This window comes from Etheostoma cragini, chromosome 22 (assembly GCF_013103735.1).
Source record: "Etheostoma cragini isolate CJK2018 chromosome 22, CSU_Ecrag_1.0, whole genome shotgun sequence".
NCBI lineage: Eukaryota > Metazoa > Chordata > Actinopteri > Perciformes > Percidae > Etheostoma > Etheostoma cragini.
This window is the reverse complement of record NC_048428.1, coordinates 1,757,128-1,772,209: the sequence shown is the minus strand read 5'-3', so window position 1 is coordinate 1,772,209 and position 15,082 is coordinate 1,757,128. Positions and strand designations below refer to the sequence as shown.

General features: G+C 44.0%; 1 protein-coding gene across 2 annotated transcripts in view; it reads left to right on the top strand.

Moving 5' to 3' along the window:
* adarb2 (adenosine deaminase RNA specific B2 (inactive)) overlaps window positions 1-15,078 on the top strand; it is an 80,980-nt gene extending 65,902 nt beyond the window's left edge. Inside the window, exons 7-10 of one of the 2 annotated variants that reach the window (XM_034862182.1) lie at window positions 2,034-2,215; window positions 11,360-11,541; window positions 13,259-13,439; window positions 15,021-15,078. In XM_034862182.1, the coding sequence (XP_034718073.1) occupies window positions 2,034-2,215; window positions 11,360-11,541; window positions 13,259-13,435 (541 nt within the window). In that variant the 3' untranslated portion in view covers window positions 13,436-13,439; window positions 15,021-15,078. Of the gene's footprint in view, window positions 1-2,033; window positions 2,216-11,359; window positions 11,542-13,258; window positions 13,458-13,598; window positions 13,615-15,020 lie in introns of those variants that run through there. The other variant, XM_034862181.1, reaches the window with a different exon arrangement.
* The last annotated feature ends 4 nt before the right edge of the window (window positions 15,079-15,082 follow it).

Genomic DNA, 15,082 nt, shown 5'->3' with positions numbered 1-15,082 from the left:
CCCCCACCCACCCCGCCAGGCCAGACGGCAGACGCACGCTCTTTGCTCCACAGCCTCCTCTTTCCGTTTTTTTTTTTTTATATGGCTGTAAATGATGGGTGGCCGTCGTAAAAGTGAGTGGGTCACCAAGGGCCAGTTTATCAAGGTCAGGGTGGAGGGTGGAACTGAGAGGAGCTTAGGATTGTAGACTAAACACAGTAAGACACACACACATACATACATACATACATACACACACACACTGCTGCAGTCTTCGAGCGATCCCCTGGATACTCCTCTTGTCCTCTGTCCCACTCATTTTGCAACCTCCCATTACCTTTTTTATTTCCCCACTTCCTTCAGTTCCTGTATTCAATTATAGTTAGTTCAGCCTTGACCATAAGGGATTTTAGGATCTTTGTTCTTATTATCATAATCCTTTTTAGTAATGGGCAATGTGTCAGCCCATCATTGCTTCACCTGATGATCATGGTTTTGTTTTCTTAAGCCAGGCCCAATGAAGCTCCTCTGCTAATATTTGATTTGAAGTCGACAGCTGTATTTAATTGAGGGGCCTAAATGGCTTTCATATAACGAGGATGTTCTCCAATCCACTGCAGTTTTATGCAGATGAACACATTACTTTAATGGTCTGCGTTTACCGGGGGAGGGAAGAAAGGATGGATGTAGACAGAGAGGGAGATAGAAAGGAAAAAGAGAGCGAGAGAGAGAAAACTCTACCCTCTCCTCTCTTTAAATTTACACACCCAAGCCAGATGGCTGGCTTTTCTTGCATGAGATTAGAAGATGTTTCTGATTCAAGGTGTCGCTTTCTGGGTAAATTAATATTTCAGGCTAAACTATTTCAGTTTAGGGGGGAGCGCTCCGTTTGAGAGAGAAGGGCCGATCTCGGCTGACAGATTGCAGGTGAAGCGTAGGCAGGCGGTCGCTGCTTGGTGAGCCCGTTTAGTCATTCCCAAAAAAAAAAAAAAAAGCCATTGATGTTAATTGACTGCTCGGGAAGCGAAAGAAGCCGTAATGAGTGATTATTAAGTCGGCGAGAGAGAAGGGGGAAAAAAAACAGGCAGCCGCTGTAATTGCATCCATGATAAAGAGACATTGATTGACAAAAAAAGAACAAATTATCTAAAAATTAGTAGCATAATGTCGAGCTTTAGATTGGGCCTCGCATAAGTTCATTAGTCCAGTGCAGCGGAGAGTACACAACTCACAGCAGGCTTTCTCTCTCAATGAAGGGCAGGAATGATAATAAACACGGTAATTATCATTTTCCATCCCGGAATTAGCATCTGCTGCTTAAATAGAGGGGATTTCGAAAGTAGGTGGCACGCGACCAGCTGGCTACAGTATCAGGCATCGGTGCGGCTGGCAGGATAAGCCCCACAGTGATTTTGTGTCACTCGTGGACCTCCCTAAACAAATCCGGAGGTGATTGCCCCTCGCGCCGAGCAATCGACAGAAGCTTGCCTGCAGCCCCGTGCAGTGCATTAACCTCAATGGCACTGATGAATGCACACATGGTAATGGGTTGTTTCATGTAGTGAATGCTGATGGACTGACCTTTGGTAGTGTTGTTGTAGGTGGTGATGATGGTTTGCGTCTCTGAACCAGGGAAAATGGTGTGTGTGTGTGTGTGTGTGTGTGTGTGTGTGTGTGTGTGTGTTGTCAGTCGTGGCTGTTATTCATCACGTCCCACATCAAGATAATGATCAAATTGTCTCCACCTGTCATTGAGGCACTCACATCTGTCTCGCTCTCTCTCTTTGTACCCTTCCTCTCTCTACCCATCTCTCTTCCTTTCTCTTCCTTTCCCACCTTGATTCTATCTCTCTCTTCCCATGTATTCTCCCTCCCCTCAACTGTTACCCTACCTTCTTCTTTCTTTCATCCTCGCCCGCGTTTCCACAAACGCTCTTTATGCCGTTCTTCCTTCTGTCTTCTCCCTCCTTTTTCACCGTCCCCTCCTCCTCTACTTTTCAAACCATCATTTCCTCCCCGTCTTCCTCTCTCTCTTTACCCCTCCCGCCCCTCAGATGGAACATCCTTGGCCTGCAGGGGGCGCTGTTGAGCCACTTTGTGGAGCCGGTGTACCTGCACAGCATGACCGTCGGCAGCCTGCGCCACACGGGCCATCTGGGCCGGGTTCTGAACCAGCGCCAGGAGCGCCTGGGCCCCCTGCCCCCCACGCACAGACGCAACCAGCCCCTGCTCAGCGGTACGCCCTCGACACAGACAGTCAGACATGTCTCCGTGGCATTTAGACAAATTTCATTTTGGAATACATCAATTTAGGGACTTTTTTTACACCATAAAAAGGCCCAATGAAATTCAGTCATCGGTCCTTATAAGTATAGTTAAAAGAGCTTAGTGCTGGAGGCTTGGTCTCTGTTTTAAAGTGGTCTCTAAATCGTCAAGAAGTTGTTGAAAATATTGTGCAAAATTGGAAATGTTGCTTTTTTTTTCAGTTTCCCTGAGAAGTGAGTTGCATATGGACGCCCCGATTATCCATGTGACATGTAAAATGCATTAGCTTGGAATAAGACTCATATATATATATATATATATATATATTTCCATTTCATAGAAGGTTAAGGTGAATTACAGTTAAAAATCACTGCATGAGATTGCTCAGCTATATTTAGTCAGTTTAATTCTTTATCTTTTAAAGACTTTTTTTGCTACTTAAGGGCAGCTGTGAACACAGCATTGATATATTTCTCATGTTTTAGGCTAATATGGCAAACAGTTATGTATTTACACATACAGCAGATAAGCAACATTATCATTCATTTGGAGTTGTGTTTGTGTCCACCTGATACATGTAAGTCCACATTCACTCCTCTTTTATCTCTGTGTTGCCTTCTACCAACTTTTTAAACTTCCTACACCAGGCAGATCACAGGTCGGTTGACTGACTGCTTGGATGTTTTAGTATTTTGGTGACTTTTTTTTTTTCCCTTAATATTTTTATATTCTCCATCTAAGTGGCTTTCTAGTTTCCTCCTGTCGTAACATACCCGTCATGGGCCATCCCACACAGAGATCCTTGGCCATGTGCATACAGTATCTATTTTTGAGAGGTTCTTTTTAATAAATATGTCTGCTCTAGGCCAAATGAATTACAACAAATCCCACATGTAACACACAATCACACACACACACACACACTCACACACTTAACAAATTCATGTACCCCTGCTTCTCCACAGTTACATTGTGCCAGCCAGACAAGCTACAGCCATGAAGTTGTCTGGCACGTCTGCCTCTGGGGCTCCACTGAGATCTGGGGCTTTTGTTTGTAGTAAAGATGGATGCTGGAAGAGAATCTGAATGACACCCAACTTGTAGAAACTGCATCAGCCATCAGTTCAGATCTAGGGCAGCCAGTGTCTGAGGGACCGAGCACAGCGATGTAGGGCACGTTGTTGACAATCACATATCACAAAGACAATAACCGTGTATTATCTTAAATGTGCACAATGGGCAAATCTAGTACATTCTCCTTATCTACTATACTTTTATCAGGTTCTTGAAGGGCATGGGATTGCAGGGCTCTGCTCGGGGTAATTGGGCGCCATGACGATGAATATTTTGTGAGGCCTATCCTCATCGAGATTGATAATTGCACTGAATTGTCCTCTGGTGATGAGCGCCGGGACAAATTCATCATTGAATCCTCCAACCACGGCCTTGGCGAGCATTTCTCATGATTTGCTCGATGGCTTTTATAATGGAGTCCTTTAAGTTGTCATGAATGGAGATTTTAGATATTACAGCAGTTAATGTTTGGAAAACCGTCTTCAGGTGCGATCCGTTTGTTCATTGATCATAATTACTTATAATATGAACTTCTTCACTCTAACAATAATACACCTCGCAGTGAGTACATCTTTCAACATCTTGCGCTTTACTGTTTTGTGTTTTTTCCGCTTATTGTTCTGCTCATTATTAATTTTCTTCTTTTATGTAAGTTGTTGTTTTTTCTCCTTTTTGTTGTTGTTGTTTTTTTTAGGTTTTTGACCCTTTTTCCATCAGTTTTGTCACTTTTACATTTGGCGCTTTTGCCACCATACGAGTTTTACACTTATTCTTGGAGTTCATGGACATTAAACCTCATTTTTGAGTTTGAAAAGTTAATGAAAGTAGCGTAATGTTCCTTTATTTTACACAAGAACAGCATTAAATGGAACCATCTTTGTTCATTTTTGGCAATATACTTTTTTTTGAAAATGGGTCAAATTTGTTTATTTTTTTTATTATTATTTATTTATTTATTCATTCAGGACAATGCACATTGATGAACATGCACAACACTACATGTAAATGTGCCAGATTGTAGCCCAAGGGCTAATTTCCATCTGCAGTCCAATAGGCAGGTTGGAGTTTACACAAAAGACATAGGATATAAAAAAAAGAAAATCAACAAGACAACAGGAAAAAAAGAAAAACAAGACGATTCATTAATAGAAAAATAGAAATACAAGTTAGTTAGCGGTGGTTACACGTTTGGTTAGCTCTAAGCCACAGCTTTACCTGGCTCTTAAAGGAGGCCAGACCCCAAAGACAACTTTCCCTTGAGTTATGGATCACAATGTCTTTTACATTTGTCTGACATACATGCCCTTTACCTTCAGACATCCTCTTTACTTACTCCTCCTGGAAACGCTCCGCCCTCCCCTCCGACACGCGTCCCAATGATGAGCTCTCTCCGTGTGTGTCCACACGTCGCAGACTGTCAGATCGTTGCACCTGCAGTACCTCTAGTAGCTCCAATCTGTAGAAGGGTGGAGGGAAGGGAGGGGAGGGGAAGAAGGAAGATGGACACACAGTGGAGATGGCCCTACACCAAATCAATGTAATCACAGCCCTTATCAGACAGCCATTCAATCTGAAGGGAGCTCGGACAGAGAGAGAGAGAGAGAGAGACAGGCTGAGGGGGAGAGGGGGAGACCGCAAAGCAGGAGGGGAATAAAGAAAAAGAGAGCTTCGGTTGCATTCAGTTGCCCCCCCCTCCCATCTCCACCTCCACCTCCACCTCCATCCTTTCATTGGCTGTGATGAGCTCCTCGGCTATTGTGTGTCCAGGGTTATTTAAAAGCAACACCCCGAGAGGAAATTCCCGGGGACAGCGGGGCCCGCTCTTATCGCACTCAGCCAAAGCAGCTCCACCTGAACCCCGAGGGGCCAAACACATCGATGGTTTGACTTGTCCTTCACTCTCGTCCTGCTGTTCACGTCCACCGCAGCGTGAACAGAAACTGCGCCAGGGCTTTGTTGTTTTGGGATAAGAAGAATAAGGACACCAGTAGATAAAGGAAACGCGGTTAATAAAGGTTGCGGCTTCACCGCCACTTGCAGTTTGGAGAGGACACGTACGTTGTTTTACAGCTACGCCTTTGTTCACTTTTCACAAATTCTAATTGTAACCTCTAGAAAAACTCGCTGACACTTTCTGGTCTCAGAAAAAATGGAGCAACACTAAATGTATGGTTGGTTTTGTTAGTGATATTAGGTGCAGGGGTGCTGTGAGTATAGGTCTTGTATTTTGAACCAGTAATTAACTTAAAGAGGATTTTTGTTTATTCCTTTGTTCTCAGTCATGTAGTAATAGTCTTCCTTTTAAGGATCTCCTTTTGTTAAGTTTTCACCCATCGGCTCATTTTCCCGTCAATACACTCTGTTGTTCTGCTTACCTGCTTTCTTTAAAAATTCTTTCATCTTACCAAATCCATCTGGTTCTGTTTATGTCCCGTCACCCCTAACTACGGGACGTCACAGTTTGCATATTGCAATATCAGTTTTTTCCAATGTGTGCAACCCAATTTTACAAGATATAATAATTATGGATTCCCAGATAGCTCAGTTGGTAGAGTGGGCGCCCATATATAGGGGTTTACTCCTCCATGCAGCAGGCCCGGGTTCAACTCCATCCTACGGCCCTTTGCTGTCACAATGGCCTAAAATGCCCCAAAAAAATCTTAAAAAATATATACTGTGTATATACTTTTTTATCTCTCCAATTTAATCTTGTAAGGACTGGGGTAGATTGTTGAAAGTATCCATTGGTACTTTAGAACTACGGTGGAGAGCTGCACACCTGTAAGGGAAGAAAGTAGCCCTAAGCGTATTTATGTATGTTGTTATTACTGTTTGCCTAAAGCAGTTGGGGGTCAAGTGCTGTTGGAAGTAAATAAAAAGTATTTCAGAGAGTTGAACCGGCAACCTTAACCTAAATGACTTTGCTGCCCCTCACACGGACATAGGAGACCATCTTTTCACACTCTTTTTGCTTCACTTTTCCTCCTCTGCAGCTCCACCCCCCCTGAGGAATTCCATCAAAAGCCCTGCAGCACTACAGTAATGCAGTATAGATGCAATGTGTACACATAAAACGCAAGATATGCTTTACTGTGACTCTACAGAAGCCTTAGATATTAAGCTAGGGGTATGTGTACTGTACAGTTGTGAATCCCATAACCAAAGGCTCTAATTCTGTCTTTTTCATGTCTGCCAAACACTTCCCAGAAGAGAAATTGATCAGGTCTTCAATAAGGGAAAAATCAAATTGGCTATTACAGAAACAGAGGAGTCAAGTCCATTGAAGGAATGAAATGAGCCATGAATGGAGCAAGAGAAAGGAATAAGGCAGGATGGATAGGAGAGTCTTTTGTTCAAAGAGGTGCGTCTCCACAAGGGAGAAGAGATGGGTAATAAGAGACTTGGAGGATTGTTACTGTGGCAGGCAATTCATTTCAGCTCCAAGGAGCTACAGAAAAGAAGAGCTGAGATTGGTGAATGGAAGAGTGAAGACGGGAAAATGAGTGTGGCTAGGAGGAAGATGATCTGCAGGCATGTATTGTGGTTTTGTACATCAGGTATTGTACTGTAACAAGCTGTCTGTCAGACGCTGAGATCAGAGGCAACTGTTGTTCAGCCGTCGCACACAATCTGTCTGCAGATTTTCTGTGAAGGTATCTTTATCATTGTGAGATATAATAAATAACTGGGTTGGTAGTCGAGGTGAAATCCAAGACAGTTATTCCGTTCTGAGGACAGATTTAGAGTGGATATAATGTTCAGGCAGCATTTAACTGTCAGATTGTGTAGCCTAGATGCGACATGTTAAGTACAGCATGTCTCTGGCACTATAATGCATTTTTTTCTTCTTCTGTTGTAGTACTGGCAGCATTATTTTTTATTTTATTTAACCTTTATTTAACCAGGAAGTCCCTTGAGATTGAAATTTCTTTTTCGAGGGAGACATGGCCGAGATGGCACACCAGTTACAGTACAAACAGAAATACAGCATAGACAAAATCACACATAGAGGAAAGGACAGGTCACATGGGGCAGTTACATTTTTGAATTACATGACATTTTAACATGGCCTTAAATTCATTTAATGGGACTAGATCATTTAGATGGAGCAAGTTTTGCAAATTATTCCAAGACCATGGAGCAAAGTAAGAGAAGGCTTTCTTCCCCAGCTCAGTAAAAACCCTTGAACCTGGTAAGAGCGCCACCTGGTGGACCGGAGATGAAAATGGCTGGAATTCAGCTTGAGGCCAACATGGCCTTGTATAGAAAAATATACAAATGAAGTTGTCTACGTAGACTTAGTGACGGCCAGCCTACCAGAATTAAAAATGGAAGGTTATAATTCATGTTCAATATCCACTATGTGATCATTGTTATAGTCGGATCCAGAATCATTTTCTGAATTGAGTCAGAAATATATGTTTATCACAGAAAATAAGGTAAGGCCGCTGATTTTTTTGAGGTAGAAAAAATGTAACTTGTATTATTTTTCTTCTTGTAAAAATTTGAAACGGGTCAACCTGACCCGGTTCCCATACAAGGGTTGAGAAATGTCTTGCTTATTTGCTGGCCGGGAGTTAGAAAAGACGATAGATTCCAGTCATGCTTAACGTTGACCTACTTCCAACAACCGGCTAGCTTAGCTTAGTTTAGCATAACTATAGGAAACAGGGGCGCCTGTTCTCCAAAGCTCCAGTGATCCAACCTCTTAATAAGGTGAAAAATTCCCTTTGGTCCTACCGCCCACTAGTCCGACGTCTAATTTAAATTGGGGGAAATTACAATTTTGTAAGTAATCACTACACGCAGGACTGAAATACACACACACGCTCAGGATACATGCTCCTATTCATGCACAAGAGATGTCAGAGTGGGCTACTAGTGCTGGACCAGTGCCCTGAGCAGTTGGGGGGGGGAGGGGGGGGTACGTTGCCTTGCTCAAGAGCACCTGGCAGTGCTCAGGAGGTGAAGTGGGATCTCTCCAGCTACCAGTCCACACTCCGTACTTTGGTCCTTACGGGGACTTGAACCAGCGACCCTCCGGTTCCCTGACGTCCCTTTGTTTTGAAAAAATAACCCCTCTGCTCCGACATCCCATTGTTCCGACCACATAGCTCGGCTTTTGGGGATCACCTTCCATAATCTAAAATCAGAATCAACAATAACAAGCGGGTTTACTTTTCAATAATTTAACACATTTACATTTTTATCTAGCCTAATCCATGTAATCCCTGTACTGGTTTGCGGTTCAGTGTCCCAAATTCCCCGTAAAGTAACCCCATTTGTACAGGTCCTATCTCCTGACCAGTCAGCTGTCCTAACTTTAACCCCTCTAGGTCAAATGCCTAACCCCAACCAATGGGCTATCCTAACCTTTATTAAAAGCCTATATGGTCGGAACAAGGGGATGTTGGAGCAGAGGTTTTATTTTTTTGAAACAAAGGGACGTTGGACTTTTGGACTGTAGAATAAAAGGGATTTTTCGGGTTATTGAGAGGTCAGAACAACGGAGCGTTGGAGAAATGGGCGGTCATTGGAAAGAGGAGGCAACAGCTAGTCTGTCTGTATCCAATGGTACTTTAACAAAGTCCACCCACCAGAGCATCTACAGCTCACTAAAACTGAATAAACAGCATATTTTGGTTTTACAGGCGGTTACAGTATGTTATGGACTATTTCTGTGAGCTTATAGCAGATTTTAGCTTATCTTTGGACAGAGCCAAATTAGCTGTTTCCATGTTTCTAGTCTATCTGCTAAGCGATGCTAACCAGCTATTAGCTAGCTTCACCCTTACTGTACAGTAGGGTGGTTTCCGGGGACAGTCCCCGGTTTTGGTGACTGGTCCCCGGCTGGATCTGTCCCCGGAAATGTCCCCAGTTTTCACTGCGACTGACAGACCCGATATTGGAATGAAAGAAAGAAAACACTGACCAAACGGAGCCGATAGTCGCTCCAGACGGCCAGAGCCAGCGCTGCTCAGAGATGTTTCAGAAAGCCGTGTTTTACGATGCTAAAATTACTGATTATTTACACGGAGTCTGGTGGGTTTAGCGAACGCAATTTCGCGGACTTTTATGTTTTAAAGAAGGATCTTAATCTTTAACAGAAAGGTCGACCTCCTTAGAAATCCTTTCCATAATGTTGTCAGACACTTAGAATATTAATCTGAGTCTGTCAGTAGCAAAACGAGCACTTTATGAACGTAAATACAAGCTGGACAATTATCCCATTAACTTCCATTGTAGCTCGTTTCTCTGCTGCGTTCTTGTTTACTACTGCATCAAAAATATTTCCTCAATAGTTTCTATTGTATCGGATACTCAATGAGCTGCTGCAGAAAGAAGCCTAAAGCAATAAAGCAAAAGCTGTCAGATAAATGTAGTTTAGTAACATTACAACATTATGAAATATTAGGACTTTCTATCTTGAAACATTCCCGTCTGAGGTGTGGTGGAGTGAGAGAGGCCGCAAGTGTTTTTTATCCAACTCTCGAGAAGAGAGTCAATCATTTCCAGAAATGCCAAAATGCAAAAATGCCTTTTGTAGGAGTAAGAATTGTCAAGTGCTTAATCACAGAAACCCTTTTACAACCTTTTATGGCCAACTTAACATCTGGGACAACAGGTGTAAATTAGCCTTTTGGCTAACACTGACACATACACACGCACTCATACACACACACGCAGTCCCTGTAAAAAATAAATACATCCCTCTTTATCACTGCTGGCCTGTATTCTCACTCCATTCAGCATCTGTTACAGCTTCAGACTGTACAGTTGTGTGTTTTCAAAATCTCAAACACTGAATCTAAAATGATCCATCTTCCTTACCTAGAATCTACTGGTGAACTGGCTCCTATGAAACACCCACTGTTGTCTCTATAGGACATTTTTGCCCTGAGCCATCATTCTTTTCTCACCACAGGCCCGGGCACCTCTGCCGGCATGCAGACGGCTAATTCTCACACCTCCACTTTCCCTCTACCTCTGCCTCTCTTTCTCCTTCCTCGACTGATTGCTTTGTGTGCTTTGCTATCAAGGCTGATTATTTTAGAGAGACAAGGTGGAGAGAGCGGGACAGAACGACAGATAGTGCCGGCGAGGGTTCATCTTTGTGACTGGAGATAACATTTATGGCGTCCGTAGCTGGCAATACCTCGTAACTGCTGGAAGTCGAGAGCAGACAAGCACTTATACAAAGGCAAGAACACATTGCTTAAATGCTCAATAGCTCTCCTGTCCCCCCCCCCCCTCCTCCTCTGTGGGGATATCCAACAGCCCTGCAGTTCCAGGCCCAGGTTGACTCGGCTTTTTGCAGCGCTGCAAAACTTTATGTCTGCCATTAGCCTCAGGGACAGAGTGAGGGAAAGGGGAAGGAAGGTTAAACGAGTGGAGGTTTGACAGGAAAAACATAAATTCCCACTCAGATACTTGCTTTGCTCAACAAGTGCATTACATTTTGGAACGGTTTTACACCGAGATGATTTGGATGAACCTTAACCCTCGTGTTGTCGACCCGTCACAAATTGAAAATCAACACTTTTGTTGACGCTTTTTATCGATGTTTTTAACTTTTTCTCATGTTTGGTCTCTTTTTTTCAACACTTTTGACGTTTCTTTTCAATATTTGTCGCTTTTTTTGGATGTTATTAACTTCAGTTCTACAGTTACTTTTGGAATTCATGGTCAATAAACCTCATTTATAGGACATTATACCTAATGGATGAGTTAGAAAAGCAGAAATTAGGAATTATTGAGACTAAAATTAAAGGAATGGATGTTGATGGATAATCACAGACTGGAATATGTCAACTTTTATTCAATACTATTTCAAAACCACTTCAATTTGTTTTTCAAAAGCTATAAAATTGAATAAGACGCCCCAAAATGAATGAAAGTAGAGATGTGTACTTGCCAAAGAGCGTTGTGTGGAATCAATCATGTTATTTTGGGGAATTAAAGAGAACATTGATATAGGGAAACGGGTCATTTGACCCGAGGACGATGGAGATTAAACCCACCCCATGTGTCTTCTCTGCAGGGCTGAGCAGCGCCGAGTATCAGCAGCCGGGGAAGGCCTCATGCGTGAGTGTCAACTGGACGCTGGGTGATTCCCAGTTGGAGGTGGTCAACACAGCCACCGGACAGAGACGGGACTCGGGGACGCCCTCGCGGCTCTGCAAGCACGCCCTGTTCACGCGCTGGGACAGACTGTACCGCAAGGTGAGGGCAGATATCCACAGGGAAGGTCAAATCAGGGCAGAACGGATAAGCTAAAAATATCAGTGGAGAAAGAGAATGTACGCGAGAAATACTGCTGGTCAGTGTCTGAATTGTCTTTTAGGCTATTGTGAACTACTATAGGCAATGTTATGGGGCATTATAGTTATATTATACAGTTTTTCCTTTATTACAAAGTGGACAGTTTAGATGAGACAGGAACTGAATGCAACCAAGGTCACAGGCCGGGCTCGGACCAGAGCTGCTGGTTCCATCAAACACGGAGATAACCCAGATAATTAATACCGATGGCCATAACACAGTGTAGGATTATACATGTAACTGCTGTGCGTCTATGTTGTATGTACTTTGAGGACATCTTTACAAGTAATAGGAATTTACAGTGGTGAAAATACAGAAGACAGAACTAGGGCCTCCTCTCTGTCGGCTTTTCTCCCAGCCCCCATTTTGACTTTTATTGTAGAAAAAGCACCGGTGTATTTTATTTTTATGGCCGGGTGTAACATGCATGATAGCTCTGTTCCATACCATACCAAAGGGCGCTGGCACCACTCAGTTGAATAAAGCCATTATTATTATTATAAATTACACTGTGCTTTGCTTGTTATGACATGTCAATATATCTGCTTTGGGAAAAAAAGGTCTTTCTAATTTAAATGTTAATTAAAAACCACCTGCCCTTTGTCTTGCTGGGACAAAAAATATTATGATGTACTGTTTAATTAATCTGGGCCGAAACAATAGTCCCATTTTCATATGAATAAATATCTGTTTTAACACTCTACTCCACTTCAAAATGTGGAAATGCTCCTTTAAGAGACAAAAGCAACAAGGAATACACACAGTAATAGAGAAACATTGACTAGATGCATGCCACCAGCCACTTTGTTAAAAAGCACATATACACACGTATTAAAATCCGACTCCCAGAGTGCTCTGGGGCGGGTATTTGGAATTACCCGCCCTAGCCTTTTGATAAATTTGTCCACGTGGCAACATCTGAAAACTGGCAGCTCGGATCTTTCGCGTCTGCACACAGACCCGCTGCACTTTCATTTCCATTCTGAAACTTTATGTAACAGACAGCGCCTGCATCGCCAAATGGCGGCCGTTAAAGCATAATGACTATGAAACCATAATTATTTGGAGGAGTACTCGAGGAGGCCCCCACCCTAAGCGCTCCCTGCGCGCAGTATATAAGGGCCACGCAAGAGCAGTCGCACTAATCTCCAAAAGAAACTTTTGCTCTCTCCCTCGCTCGCTCTCTCACTACTTGTCTCTCAGCCGATCTTCATTGTTTCCCCTCGCGACAATAGGAATGCACAAAAAGCACAGAGAATGTTCAATTGCTTGTGAAATTTAAATGGGGAGATTACACAGCTGTTGAAGCCCCCCCACCTCCCAACCGCACCCAAATGCATTTGTGCCGGCTCATTCGTTTTGTTTTGCCCGCTCTTCTTCTTCTTCTCTCTCTCTCTCTCTGTCTGTCCTCCTTAACAAAACCTTTACCCTCTCTGCCCCGGCTTTATTCCTCTCTTTGTTTTCTCTTCTTATTGTCATGTATGTCTCCGTGCTACTTTTATCTGACTCACAATTGCGCTCTGTCTCTCTCTCTCTCTCTCTCTCTCTCTCTCTCTCTCTCTCTCTCTCTCTCTCTCCCTCTCTCTCTCTCTCCCCCATCATTGCCCGCCTTCTTCAGTCGGGGATCCGCGTGTCCGGCTCGGTGGAGCGCCAGCTCATGTACTGCGAGGCCAAGATGGCGGCCCGTTCTTACCAGACAGTGAAGCAGCAGTGGTTCAGATCTCTGCAGGAAATGGGCTTCGGGACCTGGGTCAAGAAACCGCCCGAGCAGGAACAGTTCCTGCTGTCGGACTGAGGAAGTGTGTGTGTGTGTGTGTGTTTAACCTTTTATTTTTTTTAGGGTAAGATGATCTCATGCTCTTTACCAACATCTGATCCACACCTCCATACCAGGAGGTTTAGCAGTACAACCTCTAAACTCAAGGCTGTCACAACCGTGTGTGTATGTGTGTGTGTAGGTGTGTGTGTGTGTGTCATTCTGGATGTGTCGCCGATTCCACCCAACAGAAACCCGTCAAGAGGAAGGTCAGCCGAACGGGCTGGAAGGAAAACAGACATAAAAAGATGGACCCTTTCTTTGACTTGCCCTTCTTCAAACGCACAAAAACACACGTTTAAGCAAACACACACCTAAATACCCCCCTCTGTCAGCTGTCAGCGAAGGCTGGGGTAACCTTGAGCAGAATGAAAGGCAGCCGCTATCTTGTCATCAGCTATTTCCGGGCCCCAAGGCTCCCGCTGAGGAGCCGAGCCACGGGGGAGAGAGAAAGAGAGAAAGAGGTCCACGTCCAATTACCGGCCCTGTCTGGGTGACGGGTGATAGAAGAAGAGGAAGGAAACTGATTGGAAGACAGAGTGAGAAAAAGAAAAGGACATACAATTGCTTGAGCCCGCCTCACCTTCCCGTTCTCATTTCTACATTTGTCCTCCTCCTCCGACTCACCCTTTGACTCCTGACTTCCTCCTTTTGCCCCCATCTCTCCCTCCTGGCCTTCTTTCCATTTCCTTCCTCCCTCCACCTATTTCCCTCACGCGCTCCTTTTTTGCTTCCATCTCCTCCTTTCATGCGCGGCATAGGCTGACGCGACACGACGACAGGTTAATGCACCCTCTTTTTTTCTTTTTTTCTCCCATCCTTCCTCACCCCACTGGGGAGAGAATCGAGGCGAGGTACATAAACGCAGCCATTACAGCTTGCCTAAGTACAGGTGGGGGGTGACGTTTTTCCCTCTCTTTCTTCCTACATGTATTCCTCTTCTCTTTCCGTCGAAGCTTGTTGTCCCCAATAAGAGCCACTTTCAGTAGCGACTCATTAGCGAGTCCTTGTTGACCCGATCGACTTCTCCCCGTGGTCACGACCGCCCTGAACAGACAACAGTCAAGGTGGAAAAGGTCTGGTCTGCCCTCACCCACCCCACCGTCATCTCTTGTTGAGGGAATCTTATTTTGAAACACCATTTTCCACAACCCCTCACGTAAGAATTAAAGATTACCAATCAGCGAGGTGAATATGGATATCCCCGATCACTACTGTGTACATTTGTACCTCACCCTATTTCTATGTCTCTGCATATTTCCCGATGTAAACATACACACGCGTGCGTGTGAATTGTTTTTATTTTTATTTAGCTAAGTGTTGATATTCATTGTTGTTCTGTCATTGCTGTATTCTCTTTACCAGCCTGCAGCATAGCTCAGTCAGCAGTAAAATACTAATCAGTAGTGAGAGTGACATCTAGTGGTCCTTCTTCTGTTGTCGTCCTCCTGTCCTGCTGCCGTTGAGCCCCTGTTCTGGCAGCATGATGTGCTCCGGTGAGGACACTACCAAACCAAATTGTTGACTGTCTGGCCGATTGGAGTGTAGAATAAGACCGGTGGAGGCCTGTGTGTGTGTGTGTGTGTGTGTGTGTGTGTGTGTGTGTGTGTGTGTGTGTGTGTGTGT